Genomic DNA, 20,675 nt, shown 5'->3' on the forward strand with positions numbered 1-20,675 from the left:
ATATTTTGCCATTTTGAAAAAAATAAGCAAAAATGCTGGCCAAAACCAGCAAAGGGGATGTCTATTCCTGTTACTAGCATGGCTTCTGACAGCACATATTCTATTGTGGGAAGGATAGTGGAAGAAAGGGTAACTTGAATCCTGAGATTGATGACATACCATATATAAACTGATAACTTTGAGCCCAAAAATGGGGATCTCAGTTTATATTTGAGACCTCCCTCCCTTCCAGCCTTGTAATATTGGGATTCCTACCATTTCTTCTCTTCTGGTAGTGTCTCTCCTCTTCCACTGGCACCGCCCTACCATCACCTAACTTAATTGTTTTAATTGGTGCACTAATTGACTGTGCCTACATAAAGGGCACCAGAATTGCATTTAAACGAGTGCATAGTGGCGCCTAAGGTCAGACTAGGCATGCCTCTCTGTCAAAGGTATGCGCCAGTAATGCAGGCCTTTAAAACCTTAGCCTACGATACCGGCACCAACCTTTAATGGGAACCTGCAAATGATCCTGCAAATGGCACTGTAGCATGATTGACATGTGATCAGCACTGCTTATGAAGGTGGCCACTGATTTTGGCATCGTTTTCAGAATCTGGCCCTAACTGGTTAAGCTGCGCAACATAGTTGGTGACTGGCCTAGCCACTAACCGGGATATTCAGGGGGAGATAACTGGCTATTTCCTGCTGAGTATCAGCAGTTAGCCAGCTTAGCGCTATTTAGCTGGCCAGGAGCTGTTCCCAGCTGGCTAAATAGCACTAAATATTAGGCAGTCCGTTTTTAATGATTGGAAAATATGTTTAATTGTGACATTCTACCTTGCAGGTGCAACTTGATGATCTCACAATGAGATCAGCAATGTATAGCTGCACACCTCCATTTGCAATGAAATAGAAGCCATGCTAAGACCTGTATCTGGGTTTGGTTTTCTTTTTTTCCAGTTTTTAAGCTTTTACAAATGAAGTTATGTATACAATCTATATATTTTTTCATGTGCTTTCCTTGCTTTCAGTAATGAACTGATTGGAGCATTGTTTAGTCAGAAATAAGGATAGCTTTTTAGCAAGAAACCTAAAGCTGTGTTTTTCATGTGCTGTGCTTCAGTTAATGGATCTTTTCCTCTAATTAGCAAATAGCATTGCTGTTTGTCCACAAAAATAGAAGGTTTTGCATGAAATATCTGTTTTGATGTGCCCTGTTTATGTGGTGCCTTATTAAATGTATTTTGAGCTTAATAAAGCAAAAATAAAAACCCAGAGAGCTATTTAGCAGATTGCATTAAGGACGTCCAAACTGTGCCTAAGTTCCATCCATAGAACTTGGGTCTATCTGAAGCCCAAACTATGCTCAAAAGTAGACCTCCTTTAGAATGCCTACAGGACCTAGTTTTACAATTGCTATGCAACTTGCTAGCTCACTGTGTAGCACACTGGTTAAACCTACAGCCTTCTACCCTAATGTTGCTGGTTGCTGGTTCAAATCCTAGTCACTCTCTTTGATGGAAGAGAAATAAATAAAAGCATTAAACAGATCCAACTCCCAGAATCACAATTATAATGAAAACCACCATAAAATCGCCAATCTAATAACATCATAATAATAAAATATTATAACATTAAGGACATTGGACGTCTTAACTCTTACCTAAAACCCAATTCTCTAAAGGACGCCTAGAAATTTGGACAGTGCTGAACGTCGTTAAGTGCGATTCTACAAAGGACGCCTAACTTGGACATCCAAACAGCACCTCACTTTAGACGCGCTTTGCAGAATCAGGGCCTAAATGTTTGTTGCAAGCTTCTATACCTCTATTAATGACTGTGGAGTGAATTCAGAGCAGTTTATATGAGCTTCTGTAAAAGTGTTAGAATATAGTGTTAGTGTTTTTTTTACTTGGTTTTCAATACAGACACATTTATACCATAGTCAATTATCCTATGTATATACACATATAATACTAGTATTATGTACTATGTTCATACTAAATCCTACTTATTTGCACACATAATACCTGTATCGTGTTATGTGTTGTGTTCCTAATGTGGACTAGCCAACTATCTCCTCTATGTTGCTTTATTACCGTATTTTCACGCATATAACGCGCATACGTGTCTCACACGCACACGCGTATAGCGCGCGGGAACACAGCATGTATGTAAATAAATTGCCATATAGCGCGCACACGCCTATACCGCGCATGCTGCTCATTGAGGTAAAACCTCCTCCTGTCTTGCTGCCCCGACTCTCCTCTCGCCGCCCTGCTCATGTCTTGCTGCCCCGCTCCTGTCTTGCTGCCCTGACTCTCCTCTTGCCGCCCTGCCCTCTGCCCCGAAAGATGGTCTGAGCATGTCTGCGCCGGGTTGTCAGCGCGCCTTTGTCGCGGCGCACTTTTGACCTGTCACCGAGGTGGGCCTTTGTCGCTTCGCGCTTTTGACCTGTCACTGAGGCGGGCCTTTGTCGCGGTGCGCTTTTGATCACCGTGGCCGTGTCCCCCCTCATCCCGTTCTGTGGTCTATCTGGCCTTGTAATTGGCCCAGTGACCCATTGAATAGTATTTTGTGTATACAACAGCATCCCAGCCATTGGATAAGCCTATAAAAGATCATTAATGCTGCATGTAGAGCCCACATTTTAATTTTAATCTCTTCAGAATGGTATTCTGCTTTTATCTAGTGGAGTTTATCGATTAAATTTAAATTTACCGGTAAAGTTTTTTCTAAAACGCCATAATGCCAGGAATGAGACGAAAGTCATATACAGCGGACTTTAAGCTTAAAGTCATTGCGAAAGGTGAGGAAATAGGCAACCGGGCCGCAGCGAGAGAGTTCGATGTTGGAGAAACATCGGTGCGTGAATGGAGAAAAGATAAGAAGGAACTGGAGAAATGCAATCTGCGAAAACGGGCACGTCGTGGGGCCAAACCAAAATGGCCTCAGCTGGAGGATGACTTGAAGCAGTGGATTCTGGGGAGAAGGGAGCAAAATCAATCAGTCTCTACCGTTGCAATTCAGATGAAGGCAAAACTTCTTGCCAATGGAAGAGGAATACCCGACTTCAAAGCTGGCTTCACATGGATCTCGAAATTTATGAAAAGGAACGGACTATCAGTTAGAATGAGAAAAACTGTTGGCCAGCGACTTCCAGATATCTGGCAGCAAAAATTGCAATTTCCGTGACTTTGTCGCCAAAGAAATATCTGAACTTGTCATCACTGCAAAGGACGCCATCAACATGGATGAAATTCCAATGGCATTCGACATTCCAGAGACAAGAACCATAGCCCCCACAGGTGCTAAATCTGTTGCCATCACCACAACTGGGCATGAAAGAACATGTTTTACAGTAGTTCTTGGTTGCTCAGCTAGCGGGGTTAAGTTAAAGCCCATGGTCATTTTCAAAAGGGTCACTATGCCCTGTGAAAAACTGCCCACCAGTGTGGTTGTGCACTGCAACAAGAAGGGATGGATAGACTGCGACGGAATGAGATTGTGGGTAGATAAATACTTTAGGGCAAGACAGGGTGGATTTTTTTTTCCAAAAAAATCCTTGTTAATTTTTGATACCATGGCTGCCCGCAAAGAAAAAAATGTTCAGGCCTACATTAATTCTACTGGTGCCCACATCGCTGTGATACCTGGAGGCCTGACGTGTAAGCTGCAGCCACTTGACATCCATTCAAGACTTTTGTTAGAAGGGAGTGGGAGGAGTGGATGCAGAGCGGCATGCACGAGTACACACCCACGGGGCGGCTAAAGCAGGCAACTTTCACAGAAGTTCAAAGGAGAGCAACACGTCTGATAATAGGTATGGAAAACCTGTCATATTCTGAGAGATTGGAGAAGCTGGGTCTCTTTTCCCTGGAGAAGAGGAGACTTAGAGGGGATATGATAGAGACTTACAAGATCATGAAGGGCATAGAGAGAGTAGAGAGGGACAGATTCTTCAAACTTTCGAAAAATAAGAGAACAAGAGGGCATTCGGAAAAGTTGAAAGGGGACAGATTCAAAACAAATGCTAGGAAGTTCTTCTTTACCCAACGTGTGGTGGACACCTGGAATGCGCTTCCAGAGGATGTTATAAGGCAGAGTACGGTACTGGGGTTCAAGAAAGGATTGGACAAATTCCTACTGGAAATGGGAATAGAGGGGTACAGATAGAAGATTACTGCACAGGTCCTGGACCTGTTGGGCCGCCGCGTGAGCGGACTGCTGGGCACGATGGACCTCGGGTCTGACCCAGCAGAGGCATTTCTTATATGTTCTTAATTCTGCAAGTAGGTGGCTTCAGCATGGGATAAAATAACACCAGATACTATTCGAAACGGATTTAGAAAAGCAGGCATTGTTTATGAAACCAATGACACTGGTAATTATGCAGCGGAAGGAGGCAACAACACGGATATCAGCGATGATGATGACAACGATGACAATATCACTTCGGAAATAAACGAGGATCGTCTGCAGGCCGTGCTCACTTTATTTAATGACGATGATGACAATTCGGATTTTGATGGATTCAACAATTCAGATGACTGTGATGATGATGACTGAATAAACCAGTAAACTTTGTTTATTTACAACTTTACCGTAATTACGGTAACTATTTAGATTATTTTGTCCTTAAGTACCTGATTGTAAAAACCGCTTAGATAACCTTGATAGGCGGTATATAAAATCCTAATAAACTTGAAACTTGATACTTCGTTTGATCTAGATTACCGGTAAATGTTATAGTTTAAAAGAATGAACATGTGATTTCTGTTCTTGTTGCTGAATTCATACTCACTAACTCGAGGGCTCTTGATCTAGATTAAAAGTTATACGGTAGTTTTTAAGAATGAACAGTTTTTTTCTTTTGACGTTTTTGGTTGGAGGGTGTGTGAATGGTGCGTGAGTTCTTCTATGTCTGGTTGAGGTGGTTGAGATGGATTGAATTATTTAGCTGAAGAAATTACGGTAGTTCCCCCCCCCCATTCCACACATATTAGGGTAATTCTCTTCCATTTTTGTTCCCATTATAAAAAACACTGATAAGTTCCCAGAAAAAAAACCACATTAAAATAAGAAGTGAAAACAAAGGCCCCTACAGATGAGAACATAAGACTAGCCTAACTGGGTCAGACCAATGGTCTATCATGCCCAGTAGCCCATTCTCATGGTAGCTACTGTAATCCAGGTCATTAGTACCTGGTCAAACCCCAAAGAGTAGCAACATTCCATGCTACCGATCCAGGGCAAGCAGATACCGGTACTTCCCCCATGTCTTAATAACAGACTATGGACTTTTCCTCCAGGAATTTGTCCAAACCTTTCTTAAAACCAGCAATGCTATCTGCTTTTACCATAACTTCTGGCCACTTCATTTTTAAGCTTAGATCTTTCCTTCCAAACAGAAAGAACAAGGTAACTTCACAAGGACTTACCGGTAGCTGTGCAGGAAATGTGAATCTCCTCATACACCCACCATATAGTGCAAAAATGTGCAAAGGTCTGGTTTTTTCTTTCGATCACTACATAGCCTAATGCCACACAAGCAGCGCTGTTACAAACATATTCTGAAGGTCAATGCTAAGGTTAACAAAGTTTCCTTCCTTGGACCAGAAGGAGATACTGACAAACCACTAGAAGAGATCCCAAAACGACACCCAAACACCCAGGCACAACACCCAAAGACCCACTCAGTGTGTGAACCAGTTGAGTGGAGTGGACTAACTGGGGGGTGGAAATGGGCCCGGAGTTTGCTCAGCAGAATTTCCCAGACCACCTCTTCCTCTCAACACATTGACACGCTGGTGGGTTTATTTTATAGCTTTTTCACCTCCTTTGGCTTCTCCTAACCACACTGCCCCCCCACCCCTGAAGGCCTGTCCCCCCCCCTTGAAGTCCTGTCCCCCCTTAAAGGTCTGCCTGTCCCCCTTTGAAGTGCTGTCCCCCCTTAAAGGTCTGCCTGTCCCCCCCTTGAAGTCCTGTCTCTCCTTAAAGGTCTGCCTGTCCCCCCTTGAAGTCCTGTCCCCCCCCCTTGAAGTCCTGTCCCCCCTTAAAGGTCTGCCTGTCCCCCCTTGAAGTCCTGTCCCCCCCTTGAAGTCCTGTCCCCCCTTAAAGGTCTGCCTGTCCCCCCTTGAAGACATGTTCCCCCCCTTGAAGTCCTATCCCCCCCAAAGTCCTGTCCCCCCTTAAAGGTCTGCCTGTCCCCCTTTGAAGTGCTGTCCCCCCTTAAAGGTCTGCCTGTCCCCCCCTTGAAGTCCTGTCTCTCCTTAAAGGTCTGCCTGTCCCCCCTTGAAGTCCTGTCCCCCCCCTTGAAGTCCTGTCCCCCCCCTTGAAGTCCTGTCCCCCCTTAAAGGTCTGCCTGTCCCCCCTTGAAGTCCTGTCCCCCCCCTTGAAGTCCTGTCCCCCCTTAAAGGTCTGCCTGTCCCCCCTTGAAGACCTGTCCCCCCCCTTGAAGTCCTATCCCCCCCAAAGTCCTGTCCCCCCTTGAAGTTCTGTCCCCCCCTTGAAGGCCCGCCCCACCCTGAAAGCCTGATGCCCCACCCCGAAGGATCTCTGCCCCCCCCGAAGGACATCAGAGAAGGGGCGGGACCGCGCAGAGGAAGCAGTGCAGGGCTCACTGGTATCGCGAACCCATAGTAGGCTGCTTCTCCACCACAAACGGTGTGGGGGGGCTGGGGGGATGAATCGGACGTCAGGGGGGGGAACTAGCAATGTAAAAAACAAATTGTATAACGCGCTCACGCATATAACGCGTATGGTTATGCTCGGTTTGTAAAATCGTGTATAGCGCGCGCGTTATATGTGTGAAAATACGGTAGTTAAAGTAGTCTGTGAAAAGAATGGTCTTTATCCCTTTCTTGAACTTTCCGGTGTCCTTTTCTAGTTTTAATTCCTTCAGAAGGGAGTTCCACCATCTTAGAGCCATCGCTGTGAACATTCTTTTCCTAACGCTTTTGTATTTGATGTCTCTAAAGAAGGGTATTTCCAACAGGTATTCTTGGCTCAAGCGCAGGGCGTGTGCTGGTGTATGATTATGTAGTCTGGCCGCTAGATATTGCAGTTCCAAGAGATGAATGATTTTGTGTATCAGCAACAAGATCTTTAATTTCATCCTCTCTGGAAAGGACAAATGTTCTTCCATTGTAACCCTCCGTTTTTTATTTCTTTTATAATCTGCCTTGAACCGCAAAGTAATGGCGGATTAGAAATCTCTATTGTAATGTAATGTAATCCTGCTTTCAACCAGGAGCCAGTGTAACTCTTTCAGTAGTGGGGTGGCACTTGTCTGCCTTGATTTTTCCAACATAAATCTTGCTACTGTGTTTTGTACCATTTGAATCTGCCTGATCATATACTTCGGAACATCTAGAAGATTGAGAGTACCAGGGTTACCAGAGGTATGGTTTAAGTCGGAAGACGTACGAGGAGAGACTGGAAGCCCTGAATATGTATACCCTAGAGGAAAGGAGGGACAGGGGAGATATGATTCAGACGTTAAAATACTGAAGGGCATTAACATAGAACAAAATCTTTTTAAGAGAGAGGAAAATGGTAAAACCAGAGGACATAATTTGAGGTTGAGGGGTGGTAGATTCAAGAGCAATGTTAGGAAATTCTACTTTATGGAGAGGGTGATGGATGCCTGGAATGCGCTCCCGAGAGAGGTGGTGGAGAGGAAAACAGTGACTGAGTTCAAAGAAGCATGGGATGAATACAGAGGATCTAGAATTGGAAAATAATATTAAATATTGAACTAAGGCCAGTACTGGGCAGACTTGCACAGTCTGTGTCTGCATATGGCCATTTGGGGGAGGATGGGTTGAAGTGGGCTTCAATGACAGGGAGACTTTAGATGGGATGGAGTAGGTTTTAACAGAGATTTCAGCAGTTGGAACCCAAGCACAGTACCAGGTAGAGCTTTGGATTTTTGCCCAGAAATAGCTAAGAAGAAAAAATTAAAAATTTTTAAATTGAATCAGGTTGGGCAGACTGGATGGACCATTCGGGTCTTTAACTGCCGTCATCTACTATGTTACTATGTTACATCCCCGAAAATATGGCCTAATGCATTTTTTGGACCCAAAATTAATATAAGACACTGTCTTATTTTCAGACATGGTGGTGGGAGAGGAGTGAGGTAGAGATGTATGGGGAAGAGAGAGATGAGAGGGAGTAATGTTGGATGTGGTGGTAGAGCGGGAACAGTGGGATGGATGGAAAGGGTTGCAAGAGGGGCCTCAAGGATGTGGAGAAGGTAGGATGTATATTAACTCTGGGACTGCCTGTATCTTAGAATGGAAAGGAAAAGGGTCTCAGAAACCAAAGCACAATCAAATTTTTCAAAGATCTGAGAATTACTGGTTCAAATTACTGGTCTAATCTAAACATTTTGCTTGTTTTTCAGCATTTGTGTTCTTGATTGGAGCGATTGAAGTGGGACTTTCCTATTATCCGTTCTTTGCTTGCCTTTCTACAAATTTCAGATTAACAGGATCTATACTGGGATTTTTGTACACATTAATTTGGTAAGTATGGTATTGACCATGTAGGTAAATAATGCAAAATGCTGTTTTGGATGAGGAGATTTGGTTGAATAACTGGTTAATTTATATGGTATAAAACTCAAGAACTGGGTCCAATAGCTCAGGCCAATGTTTATTTTGAAATGAAAATAGAACAATTGCACAGTTATGTAGCCACAAAAATTAGACAGTTATACACAATTACTGTAAGTGACAGACTGGAATCTGACAAGAAGAGACTGGTTAGTGCCACTTGGAGGGCTAGAAGACAAAGGAGGAGCAGACAGATGTGATTGATTGGCAGTCATCCTACTCCTTGCTCTCTTTGAGAATGGCAGAGGAGGGATTAGTATCCACCACTGCTACAGCAATCATGAAGACACCTGTGGAACTTAAGGTAAAGGAAAACCTATAGGCATCATTAAAATAATCCATAGTAGCTGAAGATTGGGGAGGGTGGAGGGGTGGCTAATATAATGCCAATTTTTTAAAAAATGGTTCCAGGGTTGATCTGGGAAATTACAGAGGAGTAAGCCTGACTTCAATTGTGGGCAAGATACCACTATTTTAAAGAATAAAATTTCAGAACAAACATGGTTTAATGGAACAGAGTCAGCATGGATTCAGCCAAGCAAAGTCTTGCCTCACCAGCTTGCTTCATTTCTTTGAAGGTGTGAATAAACTCGTGGACAAAAGTGATTTGGTTGATGCCTTCAACGAAACTCCTTATGAGAGACTTCTGAGAAAATTAAAGTCATGGAGTAGGAGGCAGTGCTGCCTGATTCAAGAAAAAAAATTTTGATTCGATTCAGCCTATTGAATCATTTGTTTTTTTTAATTCGATTTTCCTGCCCAATTGGGTGCTTTTTCCAAACATCCTGGTGAGTTTATTTTATAGCCTCTTCATCCCCATTGCCCTCTCCTACCCACACTGGCGCTGTGGTATAAACAAAAAAGACTTTTCCTCTCTGTTAAATCCTAGCTCACATTCATGGTCTAACACCACCTCTGGCAGGATACACATTTCAAATCTGACATATTGTAATCACAAAACAGAAAATAAAATTATTTTTTCTACCTTTTGTTGTCTGGTCATTATTCAAATCCCAGGCTCTGGTTGTCTTCTGATAACTGGCTTGCCAGGGTCTTCTTCTTTCTCTGTGCTAACCACCCATCTTCCATCTCTGTCCTCCCCTTCCGTTTCCCTTCCCTCCCCCGGAGGTCAGTCATCTTTCCTTTTTTTTTTTTTTTTTATTGCTGCAGCAATGGACTCCACCATCTCCATCTCCAGATCCACCATCTCTCCTTTTCTCTCCAGCCCCCTTCCCTGATTCTCAGCTTCCCCAGGCCCAGAGCATCCCCAAAGAAAGAGGTCCCATATTCCCCCTCCTCAGGCTCCCCATCCCTCTGATTCTCAGCTTCCCCAGGCCCAGAGCATCCCCAAAGAAAGAGGCCCCATATTCCCCCTCCTCAGGCTCTCCCTCCCCCCAATTCTCAGCTTCCCCAGGCCCAGAGCATCCCCAAAGAGAGAAGCCCTATATTCCCCTCCACCAATTCTCAGCTTCCCCAGGCACTGAGCATCCCCAAAGAGAGAGGTCCCATATTCCCCCTCTACCCCCCCTCCAATTCCTATATGGGCTCAGGAAAAGAAGAGAGCAGCACTGCAGCAGAGATCCTTTACTTAATTACTGACAGATGCAAGGAGGAGAGGAGAATGCTTCTAGGAACGAGCCAGCCAAACCAACAAATATGAAAATCAACGTACTTGCCGCCACCGCTGATCTGCACACTCACACACAGAGACCCTTTTGAGCTTGAACTCTGCCGCCAGAGTCCTTTCTTCTGATGTAACTTCAAGTTTTTCAAAACCGGAAGTTACATTAGAAGGACTCCAGCGGCAAAGGGAAAGCCTGAATGGGTCTTCGAATCGGTGAGTTCATTTTTTTCTTCAAATAAATTGATTCAAATCGATTCACCCAAAGTGAATCGATTTGAACTGTGAATCGGGCAGCACTAGTAGGAGGTAATGTTCTTTTGTGGATTAGGAATTGGATAGAAAACAGAGGGTAGGTTTAAATGACCATTTTTCTCAATGGAGGAGGGTGAATAACAAGAGTGCCACAGGGATCTGTACTGGGACCAGTGCTATTTGAAATATTTATAAATAAATTTGAAATTGGAAGGACAAGTGAGATGATTAAATTTGCAAATGACACTAAACTGTTCAAAGTTGTTAAAACACCTGCTGACTGCGAAAAATTGCAGGAATAGCAAATTAAATTTAATGTGGACAAATGGAAAGTAATACATATTGGGAAGAATAACCCAAATCATAGTTACCAGATGCTAGGGCCACCTTAGGGGTCAGCACCCAAGAAAAAGATCTACGTGTTACCATAGACAATACACTGAAACCTTCTGTCCAATGTGTGGCGGTAGCCAAAAAAGCAAACAGGATGCTAGGTAATTAGAAAAGGAATGGCCAAGAATATTATAATGCCTCTGTATCCACTATATGGTGTAACCTCACCTTGAGTATTGTGTTCAGTTCTGGTCACCGTTTCTGAAAAAAAACAGTGGAATTAGAAAAGGTTTTAAAAAAGAGTGACTAAGATGATCAAGGGGATGGAACTGCTCTTGTATGAGGAAAGACTAAAGAGGTTAGGACTCTTCACCTTGGAAAAGAGACAGCTAAAGGGAGATGCAATTGAAGTCTACAAAATCCTGAGTGGTGTAGAAAGGGTACAAGTGAACTGATTTTTTTTTTCCATCAAAAAGTACAAGGGCTAAGGAAAGCTCAAGAAGTTATAGGGAAATACTTTTAAAACCAGTAGGAGGAAATATTTCTCACTCAAAAATAGTTAAGCTCTAGAACTCTTTGCCAGAGGAAGTGGTAACAGCTGTTAATGTAGATGGATTTTAAAAAAAGGTTTGGAAAAGTTCAGTCTGCTATTGAGACAGACATGGGAGAAACCACTGCTTACCCTCGAATTGGTAGCATGGAATGCTTTTGTACTTGGGTGTCTCCCAGGTACTTCTGATCTGGATTGGCCACTGTATAAACATGATACTGGACTAGATGGACCATTGGTCTGACCCAGTCCTTATGTCCTTAAGCTTGATTGTGAAGGGGGAGGAATGCTTCCTCCCAAATGCAAAGATCTCTTTTTAAGGTTAGCACCACAGCACCAACAGAACAAGTGTACTGGAAAAAGAGCAAGCTACTTACTTAGGTCCTAGCCCAACTAAAGTTCTGGCTCTGTAGAGCAGCAGGAGCTCACTTCTCTGCTTCCTACTGCTCTCTATTAACTGAGCTGCATCCAGGCCATCACAAGGGTAGGCAAGATACAGGAAATGCCTGCCCTTGTGTTGGCTCGGAGTTAGCCTAGATCACAAAGGAAGTGTGAAAGCATGAGCTCCCACACCTGAAAGATGCTAGAGCTAGAGTTGAGAGTTAGGAAAGGAGGCAGGTACTGGAAAATGCTGAGGCTGGAGGTAGAAGAAGGGGGCTAGAGATGGCTAAGGGGAGATATGATTGAAGTCTACAAAATCCTGAGTGGAGTAGAACGGGTACAGGTGGATCAATTTTTCACTCCATCAAAAATTCCGAAGACTAGGGGACACTTGAGGTTACAGGGAAATACTTTTAAAACCAATAGGAGGAAATTTTTTTCACTGTGGAACACGTTGCCAGAGGATGTGGTAAGAGCGGATAGCATAGCTGGTTTTAAGAAAGGTTTGGACAAGTTCCTGGAGGAAAAGTCCATAGTCTTTTATTGAGAATAGACACGGGGGAAGCCACTGCTTGCCCTGTATTGGTAGTGACCTGGATTGGCCACCATGAGAACGGGCTACTGGACTTGATGGACCATTGGTCTGACCCAGTAAGGCTATTCTTATGTTCTTATGTTAGCTACTGTGCCAGATTTATCAATATAAGTTTTTATCGTAATTGACTTTGAGGGAGTTGGCGATTCTCCCTTGCGAGTGACATTGTTATGTCAGTGGACAGTAGAGGGTACTGGCCAATTAGTGGGTAAACTACAAGATCCAGAATGCATTGAGCTCTGTAGTTCAGAGTTCAGTCCTCATCCAGCAAGTGACGCTGAACTACATGAACAGGCTATCCTGCTGAGTCATGGGGTGGAACCCAGGCAGGAATTCTGGGATTCATTCTGGGAGGTCCCTAGGAGAGGGTACCTATGATAAGGTGAGAGCCTCCACAGAGACTTCCCTGAGAGAGAAGGCTCAGAAGCTGTGGGTTAAGGAGAACCCAGGGGGTAAGCTGAGAAGACTGGAAAGGATTGCTTGGAAGAGCTGGTAAGAGCTGGTATGGTGAGTGGTGGTGTGCTTGGCTGGATGAAAAGCCTACTGAATGTATTGGAAGCTTGGACAGTAAAGATGCTGGCTAAGGTAAGCCAATTATTATTTAGTTGAGGCTGTGTGCTGCAGAGCCTAACACTACTGAGAAAGGAACAGCTAATGTCTGGTGTGGCTGAGATATACCATGCAGGTTTTGAAATTGCTGAAAGCTGATTAACTGACTAAACACAAGATCGCTGAACTGAATGGGAAATGATTCCGTCTATAGAACAAACTGTTACACTGGACTAAGAGACTGAACTTAATGTATTGAGTTTTGGTTTCTCTGAGCTTGTGAGGGAACAAGCTCAGGTTACGTGAAAGAATAAAAGTTCTGTTGCACCTTTTCCAATACCTGGGTTGGTGTATTTATATATGAATACACAGGGGTTATTGGAGAACCTGGGCAAGATTGTCAAGAAATGTATATGTGTACATATACAGAGTGTCGTTGAGAAAATCTGGCCAGGAACCAGGGCCGGATTAAAGGCACGTGCCTAAGGCCCAGAATGGACAGGGGGGCCCGCCAGTGCGGTGCTTAGGGCCGTATGGGTCCTTGCGGTCCAGGCATTTCTCCCCCTAACTAGCCCATCATGATCTCCCTTGCTGGATTTGCTGGAAACTAAGCAAGAAAAATTTATCTGTATTTTCATTCAGGCACAAGGCTGCTGCTTGTTTCTTCCACACACCAATACCCCCTGAATGAAAATACAGATAAGTTTTTTCTGCTTAGTTTCAACAGTGCTTGGTGTTAGTACACTGTAGCGTTTGCTTTTTGATTTTGATGCTGACTGATCTTGTGAATGAAACACTATATGGACTTTGTGATAGAACTGTAGTAAACGCTGCTGTGGAATTTTTTTGAGCCCATGAAGCATTAACTGAGGCTTTTTCTCCACATATTCATATGCTGTGTTTAGCTTAGTGCAAAATACTGCGTTTCTCTTTCACCCTATATTGTACTACATAGTGGTCAGTGGATTGATCATTACTGTGTCAAGCATAATTTTTGCTTTTTCTTTGATAATTGAATTATATATTATAGTAATTGAAATCACCTATTATTATAATGTTGCCCATTTATTCAGCTTTCCTAATCTCTGAAAACATTTCTTCATCTGTCTGCTCATTTTGTCCTGGGGGACGGTAGTATAACCCAACCTTTATATTCCTTCCCTTCTATCCATAAGGATTCTACACTGCTATCTATGTCATTCAGAATGTTTATTTTATTTGATTCAAATTCTCTCTTTAACATATAGCGCAACCCCCCTCCCCCCTTCCAATTTGATCCACTCTATCCTTGCTATATAATTTGTACCCAGGTAACAGTGTCCCATTGATTGTCCTCCTTCCACCAGGTCTCCGCACTCATCTACTCATTGAAAAAATATGACCACATCATAGAAGCATACCACGACTCACATTGGCTCCCAATACAAGCAAGAATACACTTCAAATTCTACTGCCTACTTTTCAAAGCTATTAATGTAGAAAGCCCATCCTACTGGAACAACCGACTAACTCAATCCACCTCAACCAGGCACAGAAGAACCCACTCACTATTCAAACACCCACCAATCAAAAATGTCAAACATAGAAAACTATATGACAATCTAAAACTAGACAAACAAATCACCAATCTGCTGACTTTGACCACAGACTACAAAACCTTCAATAAAGAAACTAAAACTTTACTCTTCAAAAAATACATAAAACCTATTTAACACGACCAATTCCTTCCCAATCTCCACCTACCACACTCTCTACCCCTTTCAAATCTAAAATGTATCTAATTACCCAACAGGTATCATATCAAATTCCCATAAATTCTTATGTAATTCCTATGCAATTCTTATGACAATTCTTATGTAAAGTTACAATTCTTGTAACCTCTTGAGAAATCTTATGTAATCCGCCTTGAACCGCAAGGTAAAGGCGGAATAGAAATCACTAATGTAATGTAATGTAATGCCTATTATATTTATCTCATCATTCAGTGCTATATACTCTAACTCTCCTATTTTAGTTTTTAGGCTTCTAGCATTTGCATACAGACACTTCAAATTGTGTTTTTTCCTTGCAACTACAAGCTGCTGAGAAGGCAAGTAAAATTTGAGTCTTTTACTTTGCTTTCCTCTTAAATCCTCCTGGCTTTCTTTCACCATTATTGAGACCTCTCTATCGGGACTCCCTACATATCCTGTTTCAATAGTATCCTCAAGGATACCTCACACCGAACCATCCGCTCCCAGATGACTGTCGGCTTTCCCCCACATCTCAGTTTAAAGCTGCTCTATCTCCTTTTTAAACATTAGCGCTAGCAGCCTGGTTCCATCCCGATTAAGGTAGAGTCCATCCTTTCGAACAAGTTCCCCTTTCCCAGAAGGTTGCCCAGTTCCTAACAAATCTAAAGCCCTCATCCCTGCACCATCGTCTCAACCACGCATTGAGACTTTGGAGCTCTACCTGCCTCTTGAGTTCTGCATGTGGAACTGGGAGCATTTCGGACAATGCAACCCTGGAGGATCTGGATTTCAGCTTTCTACCTAAGAGCCTAAATTTGGCTTCCAGAACCTCCCTCCCACATTTTCCTATGTCATTGGTACCTACATGTACCAGGACAGCTGTCTCCTCCCCAGCTAAAATCCTATCTATGTGACACGAGAGGTCCGCCACCTTCGCACCAGGCAGGCAAATGACCTCATGCCCACCAGCCACCCAGCTATCTACATGCCTAATAATCGAATCACCAACTACAACCACTGTCCTAACTTTTCCCTCCTGGGCAGAAGCCCCTGGAGACAAATCCTCAGTGCAAGAGGATATTGCATCCCCTGGTGGGCGGGTCCTAGCTACAGGATTATTTCCTACTTCACCGGGGTGATGGTCTCCTTTTAGGAGACCTCTCTCCTCCAAGGCAACACAGGGGCTACCAGACTGGAGGTGGAACTTCTATACAACATCTGTACTTCTCTGTCTCCCTCAGCTCCTCCAAGTCTGCCACTCTAGCCTTAAGGGAACATACTCGTCCTCTGAGAGCTAGGAGCTCTTTGCAGTGAGCACACACATATATCATCTCGCCAAACAGGATAAAGTCATACTTATGACACTTAATGCAAAAGACTGGATAGCAACCCTCTTGCTGCTGGACTACTGTCTGCATATTATTATTGAGCTATTTAACCTTTTTAAGCTACTAGGAATATATTAGACTAGTACAAAGAGTGTTAGGATTTTATTAAAAGTTTGTTCTTTTAAGATTTAAACTGTCTTTAGAAGGGAACCTACAATTGAGTTTTTCTCCCCAAAGCTCTTTAGAAGGAAACCTACAATTGAGCTTTTCTTTCCAAACCTATCAAAACTCACAGCAAAATAATGTGTACTTATCCAAAGATATGTCTTCTGCTTTTCTCCTCTCAGAAGGAGAATGTCCTCTTCCCTCCTTCTCTAACAGTACACTACTGCCTGACTGATTTTGCTGAGCTAAAAAGAGAACTACAAAAATATAGCCCACCAAAACCCAAGTTTACCTTTCCCAAGTTTGAATACCACCAGACAAAATGTTCCAATGGATGTGTTTTTTATTTTCTCAGAAGAGCAGATCCTCTCAGTACCTCTTCAGGTATAGGGAAAAGGGTGAGTTTCCAGATGTAGTGAGAGGGCTTGGGGGTTAGGTGTTTCAGGTTGTGCAGATTGACCTTGTTAAGATCAGCTGGAGAAATATGAAGGGTAGTTTAGAAGTAGTATAAGAGTAATTTGAGCCTAGGGGTGGGTAGGTGGGCAGTAGTGCTGCCCGATTCACAATTTGAATCGATTCACCAATTCACTTCGGGTGAATCAATTTGAATCGATTTACCAGGACAAAAAAAAATCGGCCTCCTGATTCATTGACTGACCCTCCCCCCTAAAGCAGAAGCGGCAGCGCTGCCTCTTGCTGGCCTGCCGCTCCTGCTTTAGAGGGCGAGTGGGGAGGGTCTGTCGGCTCAAACAAATGGTACTAGAGCCCACTAGGGCCCAGGCCATCCTGGACCTGGTACTTACAAACGGGGAAAGTGTCTCAGAGGTCTCGGTGGGAGAGACGCTAGCCACCAGTGACCATAACATGGTATGGTTTAACCTTAAGAAAGGCTTCCCTAGATCACAAACAAAAACAAGGGTACTCAATTTCCGGGGCACTGACTTCGCACGCATGGGAGATTTCGTCTATCAGACGCTGCAGGTTCAGGAAGTAACTACTAATGTGGAAGCTATGTGGTCAACCTTGAAATCGATCCTTCATGAGGCAACTATCCGCTACATAAAATCGGTAACCAAACAACAAAGAAAAAAGAAACCCCAATGGTTCACAGATGAGGTATCGTACCTCGTCAAGGAGAAGAAAAGAGCATTTCTCTCATACAAACACACGGGGGAAAAAGAAGCAAACATTGAATACAGGAAAAAGTCTGCAGCGGTCAAAACAGCAGTCAGGGAGGCCAAAATTCGTATGGAAGAAACTCTAGCAAAGAACATTAAGAAAGGGGACAAATCCTTCTTCAGATACATTAGCGACAGGAAAAAGAACGCAAACAGGATAGTACGCCTTAGAACACCAGATGGGAATTATGTAGAAACAGATTCCGATAAAGCCAAACTACTGAATGATTACTTCTGTTCAGTCTTTACCTGTGAGGCACCAGGGCACGGGCCTCGGCTAGCAGCAAAGCAAAGCATGGAAGACCCATTTCAGAAGTTTGAGTTTATGCCAGCTGATGTTTACAAAGAACTGTCAAGACTCAAGGTGAACAAAGCCATGGGACCGGACAATCTGCACCCAAGAGTGCTCAGAGAGCTATGCGATGTTTTGGCGGAACTGTTAGCAATACTCTTCAATCTCTCCCTAAGTATGGGGAGAGTCCCCCTGGACTGGAAAACTGCCAACGTGGTTCCTCTGCACAAAAAGGGTTGCAGAGCGGAGGCCGCGAATTACAGACCAGTAAGTCTCACATCAATAGTGTGTAAACTCATGGAAACTCTACTTAAAGGGAAATTAGACACGATATTGGATGAGGGGAATCTAAGGGATCCCTGTCAACATGGATTCACTAGGGGCAGGTCATGCCAGTCCAATCTCATCAGCTTCTTTGATTGGGTGACAGGAAAGCTAGACTCGGGAGAGTCTCTGGACATAGTATACTTGGATTTCAGTAAAGCTTTTGACAGTGTCCCACACCGTAGACTATTAAACAAGATGAAATCGATGGGGTTAGGTGAGAAACTAACGGCATGGGTCAACGATTGGCTGAGTGGAAGACTTCAGAAAGTCGGGGTCAATGGCACCCTCTCTGAGACATCGGAGGTGACAAGCGGAGTGCCGCAGGGCTCAGTCCTGGGACCATCCCTTTTTAACATATTCATAAGGGACTTGACCCGAGGGCTTCAGAGTAAAGTAGCGCTGTTCGCCGACGACGCCAAACTGTGTAATATAGTGGGTGGAAGCAATCTCACGGATGGTATGACGCAGGATCTGATCAAGTTGGAAAACTGGTCCTCGACATGGCAGCTGGGCTTCAACGCTAAGAAGTGTAAGGTCATGTATCTCGGCAGCAGAAATCCATGCAGAACATACACCTTGAATGGAGAAACACTAGCTAGGACTTCAGAAGAACGGGACTTGGGAGTGATCATTAGTGCAGACATGAAGGCTGCCAAACAAGTGGAGAAGGCCTCATCCAAGGCAAGGCAAATGATGGGATGTATCAATAGGAGCTTCGTCAGCCGCAAATCTGAAGTCATAATGCCACTGTATAGAACCATGGTGAGACCTCATCTGGAGTACTGTGTGCAATTCTGGAGGCCACATTACCGTAAAGATGTGCTTCGAGCTGAGTCGGTCCAGTGAATGGCCACCAGGAAGGTCTCCGGACTCAAGGGTCTCTCATACGAGGAAAGACTGGGCAAATTGCAGCTCTACTCTCTAGAGGAGCGCAGGGAAAGGGGTGACATGATTGAGACTTTTAAGTACGTCACAGGTCTTGTCGAGGTGGAAAACGATATATTCCTTCCCAAGGGACCCTCAGTCACAAGGGGGCACCCGCTCAAACTCAGAGGAGGGAAATTTAGTGGTGACACCAGGAAGTATTTCTTCACAGAAAGAGTGGTAGATCACTGGAACAAACTTCCGGTGCAGGTAATCAAGGCCACAAGCGTGCTCGACTTTAAGAATAAATGGGACATCCAGTGGGATCCCTACGTGGGTCGAGCAGCACTCAGACTTAATGGGGTGGGTCAGTAGAGTGGGCAGACTTGATGGGCTGTAGCCCTTTTCTGCCGTCACTTTTCTATGTTTCTATGAAGTAGCTTACCTGCTGACTTCCCACTGCTGTGCTGTCCGTCTTCCCCACTGGCCTCACGGAATCCATTTTCCTAATTTCAGCAGCCTGCAATAAGATCGCTGGCGCTAGCGATCTTTGCAAGCTGCCGTATGGCTTCGGAGCTCTCTTCTCTCTGACATAAGAGAAGGGGCGGGACTGCGGCAGAGAGAAGAGAGCTCCGAAGCCATATGGCAGCTTGCAAAGATCGCTAGCGCCAACGATCTTATTGCAGGCTGCTGAAATTAGGAAAATGGATTCCAGGAGGCCAGTGGGGAAGACGGACAGCATAGGCCTTCAAGGGGGGGTGGGGGACAGGCCTTCAGGGGGAGGTGCAAGCCTTCAGGGGGATAGACGTTCAAGGGGGGGACAGGCAGGCAGGCCTTCGGGAGGATGCAGGCCTTCAAGGGGGGGCAGACCTTCAAGGGGGAAACAGGCCTTTAGGGATGGTGGCACAGGCCTTCAAGGGGGGACAGGCAGGCCTTCAGGGGGGGACAGGCAGGCCTTCAGGGGGGGACAGACCAGGGGAGGGGAGCCCTAGTGTAGAAGTACACAGAGGGAGGGAGGGAGGGAAGGGGGCGGTTCAAAGATACGTGCATATGCTGGACTTTAGGGGGGAAGAAATAATGGGTCTGAAAATAGAGGAGAGGAAGAGGGATGATGGAAAATGGGATTTAGGGAGGGAAGGAACAGAAAGGGAGAGAAGTTGTACACAAGGGATGGTGAGGAGGGGGGATAGAGATACTGGATAGGAGGGTAGTTGGGAAAAGAAAGGGAGAGATGGTGGACCCTGGGGTGGTGGGGAAGGAGGGAGAGCTGCTGGATGAAAGGGGAGTTAAGAAAAGGTGGATCTGTGGAGAGAGACGAAAAAAGAAAGATGCCAGACCTCCTGGCGAGGGAAGGGAAACGGAAGGGGAGGACAGAGATGGCAGATGGATAGTTAGCATGGAGAAGGAAGAAAGGAGACCCTGGCAAGTAAGTTATCAGAAGACAACCAGAGCCTGGGACCAACAAAATTTGAATAATGACCAGACAACAAAAGGTAGAAAAACTAATTTCATTTTCTGTTTTGTGATTACAATATGTCAAATTTGAAACATGTATCCTGCCAGAGCTGGTGTTAGACCGCAAACGTGAGCTAGGATTTAATTTTTGTTTGTTTATTCTGTTTACACCACAGCGCCAGTGTGGTTAGGAGAAGGAAAAGGGGGTGAAGGGGCTATAAAATAAACCCACCAGGATGTTTGGAAAAAAAAAACCCCAAAACACCCAATTGGGCAGGAAAATTGAATCGAATTGAAAAACCAATTCAATAAGCTGAATCAAATCGAAATTTTTTTTCCTGAATCGGGCAGCACTAGCTCACAGGTTGCTGTGAAAACTATCTTTAATGCAGATCCTCTACAACCTCCCTCCTAGAATCAGATTTACTGAGAGTTAGGCACTA

The 20,675-nt window shown here is 44.3% G+C and overlaps 1 protein-coding gene across 9 annotated transcripts in view; it reads left to right on the forward strand.

The window, feature by feature from the left end:
• LOC117347156 (stimulated by retinoic acid gene 6 protein-like) overlaps positions 1-20,675 on the forward strand; it is a 422,585-nt gene that overhangs the window by 87,012 nt on the left and 314,898 nt on the right. For all 9 annotated transcript variants that reach the window (XR_004536733.1, XR_004536730.1, XM_033917677.1 and 6 more), the window contains one exon: positions 8,396-8,516. Coding sequence is in view for 7 of the 9 variants with exons in the window: in XM_033917677.1 (XP_033773568.1) it covers positions 8,396-8,516 (121 nt within the window). In the remaining 2 variants the exon portion in view is untranslated. The remainder of the gene's footprint in view (positions 1-8,395; positions 8,517-20,675) is intronic.

This window comes from Geotrypetes seraphini, chromosome 1 (assembly GCF_902459505.1).
Source record: "Geotrypetes seraphini chromosome 1, aGeoSer1.1, whole genome shotgun sequence".
In the NCBI taxonomy this organism is placed as follows: Eukaryota; Metazoa; Chordata; class Amphibia; order Gymnophiona; family Dermophiidae; genus Geotrypetes; species Geotrypetes seraphini.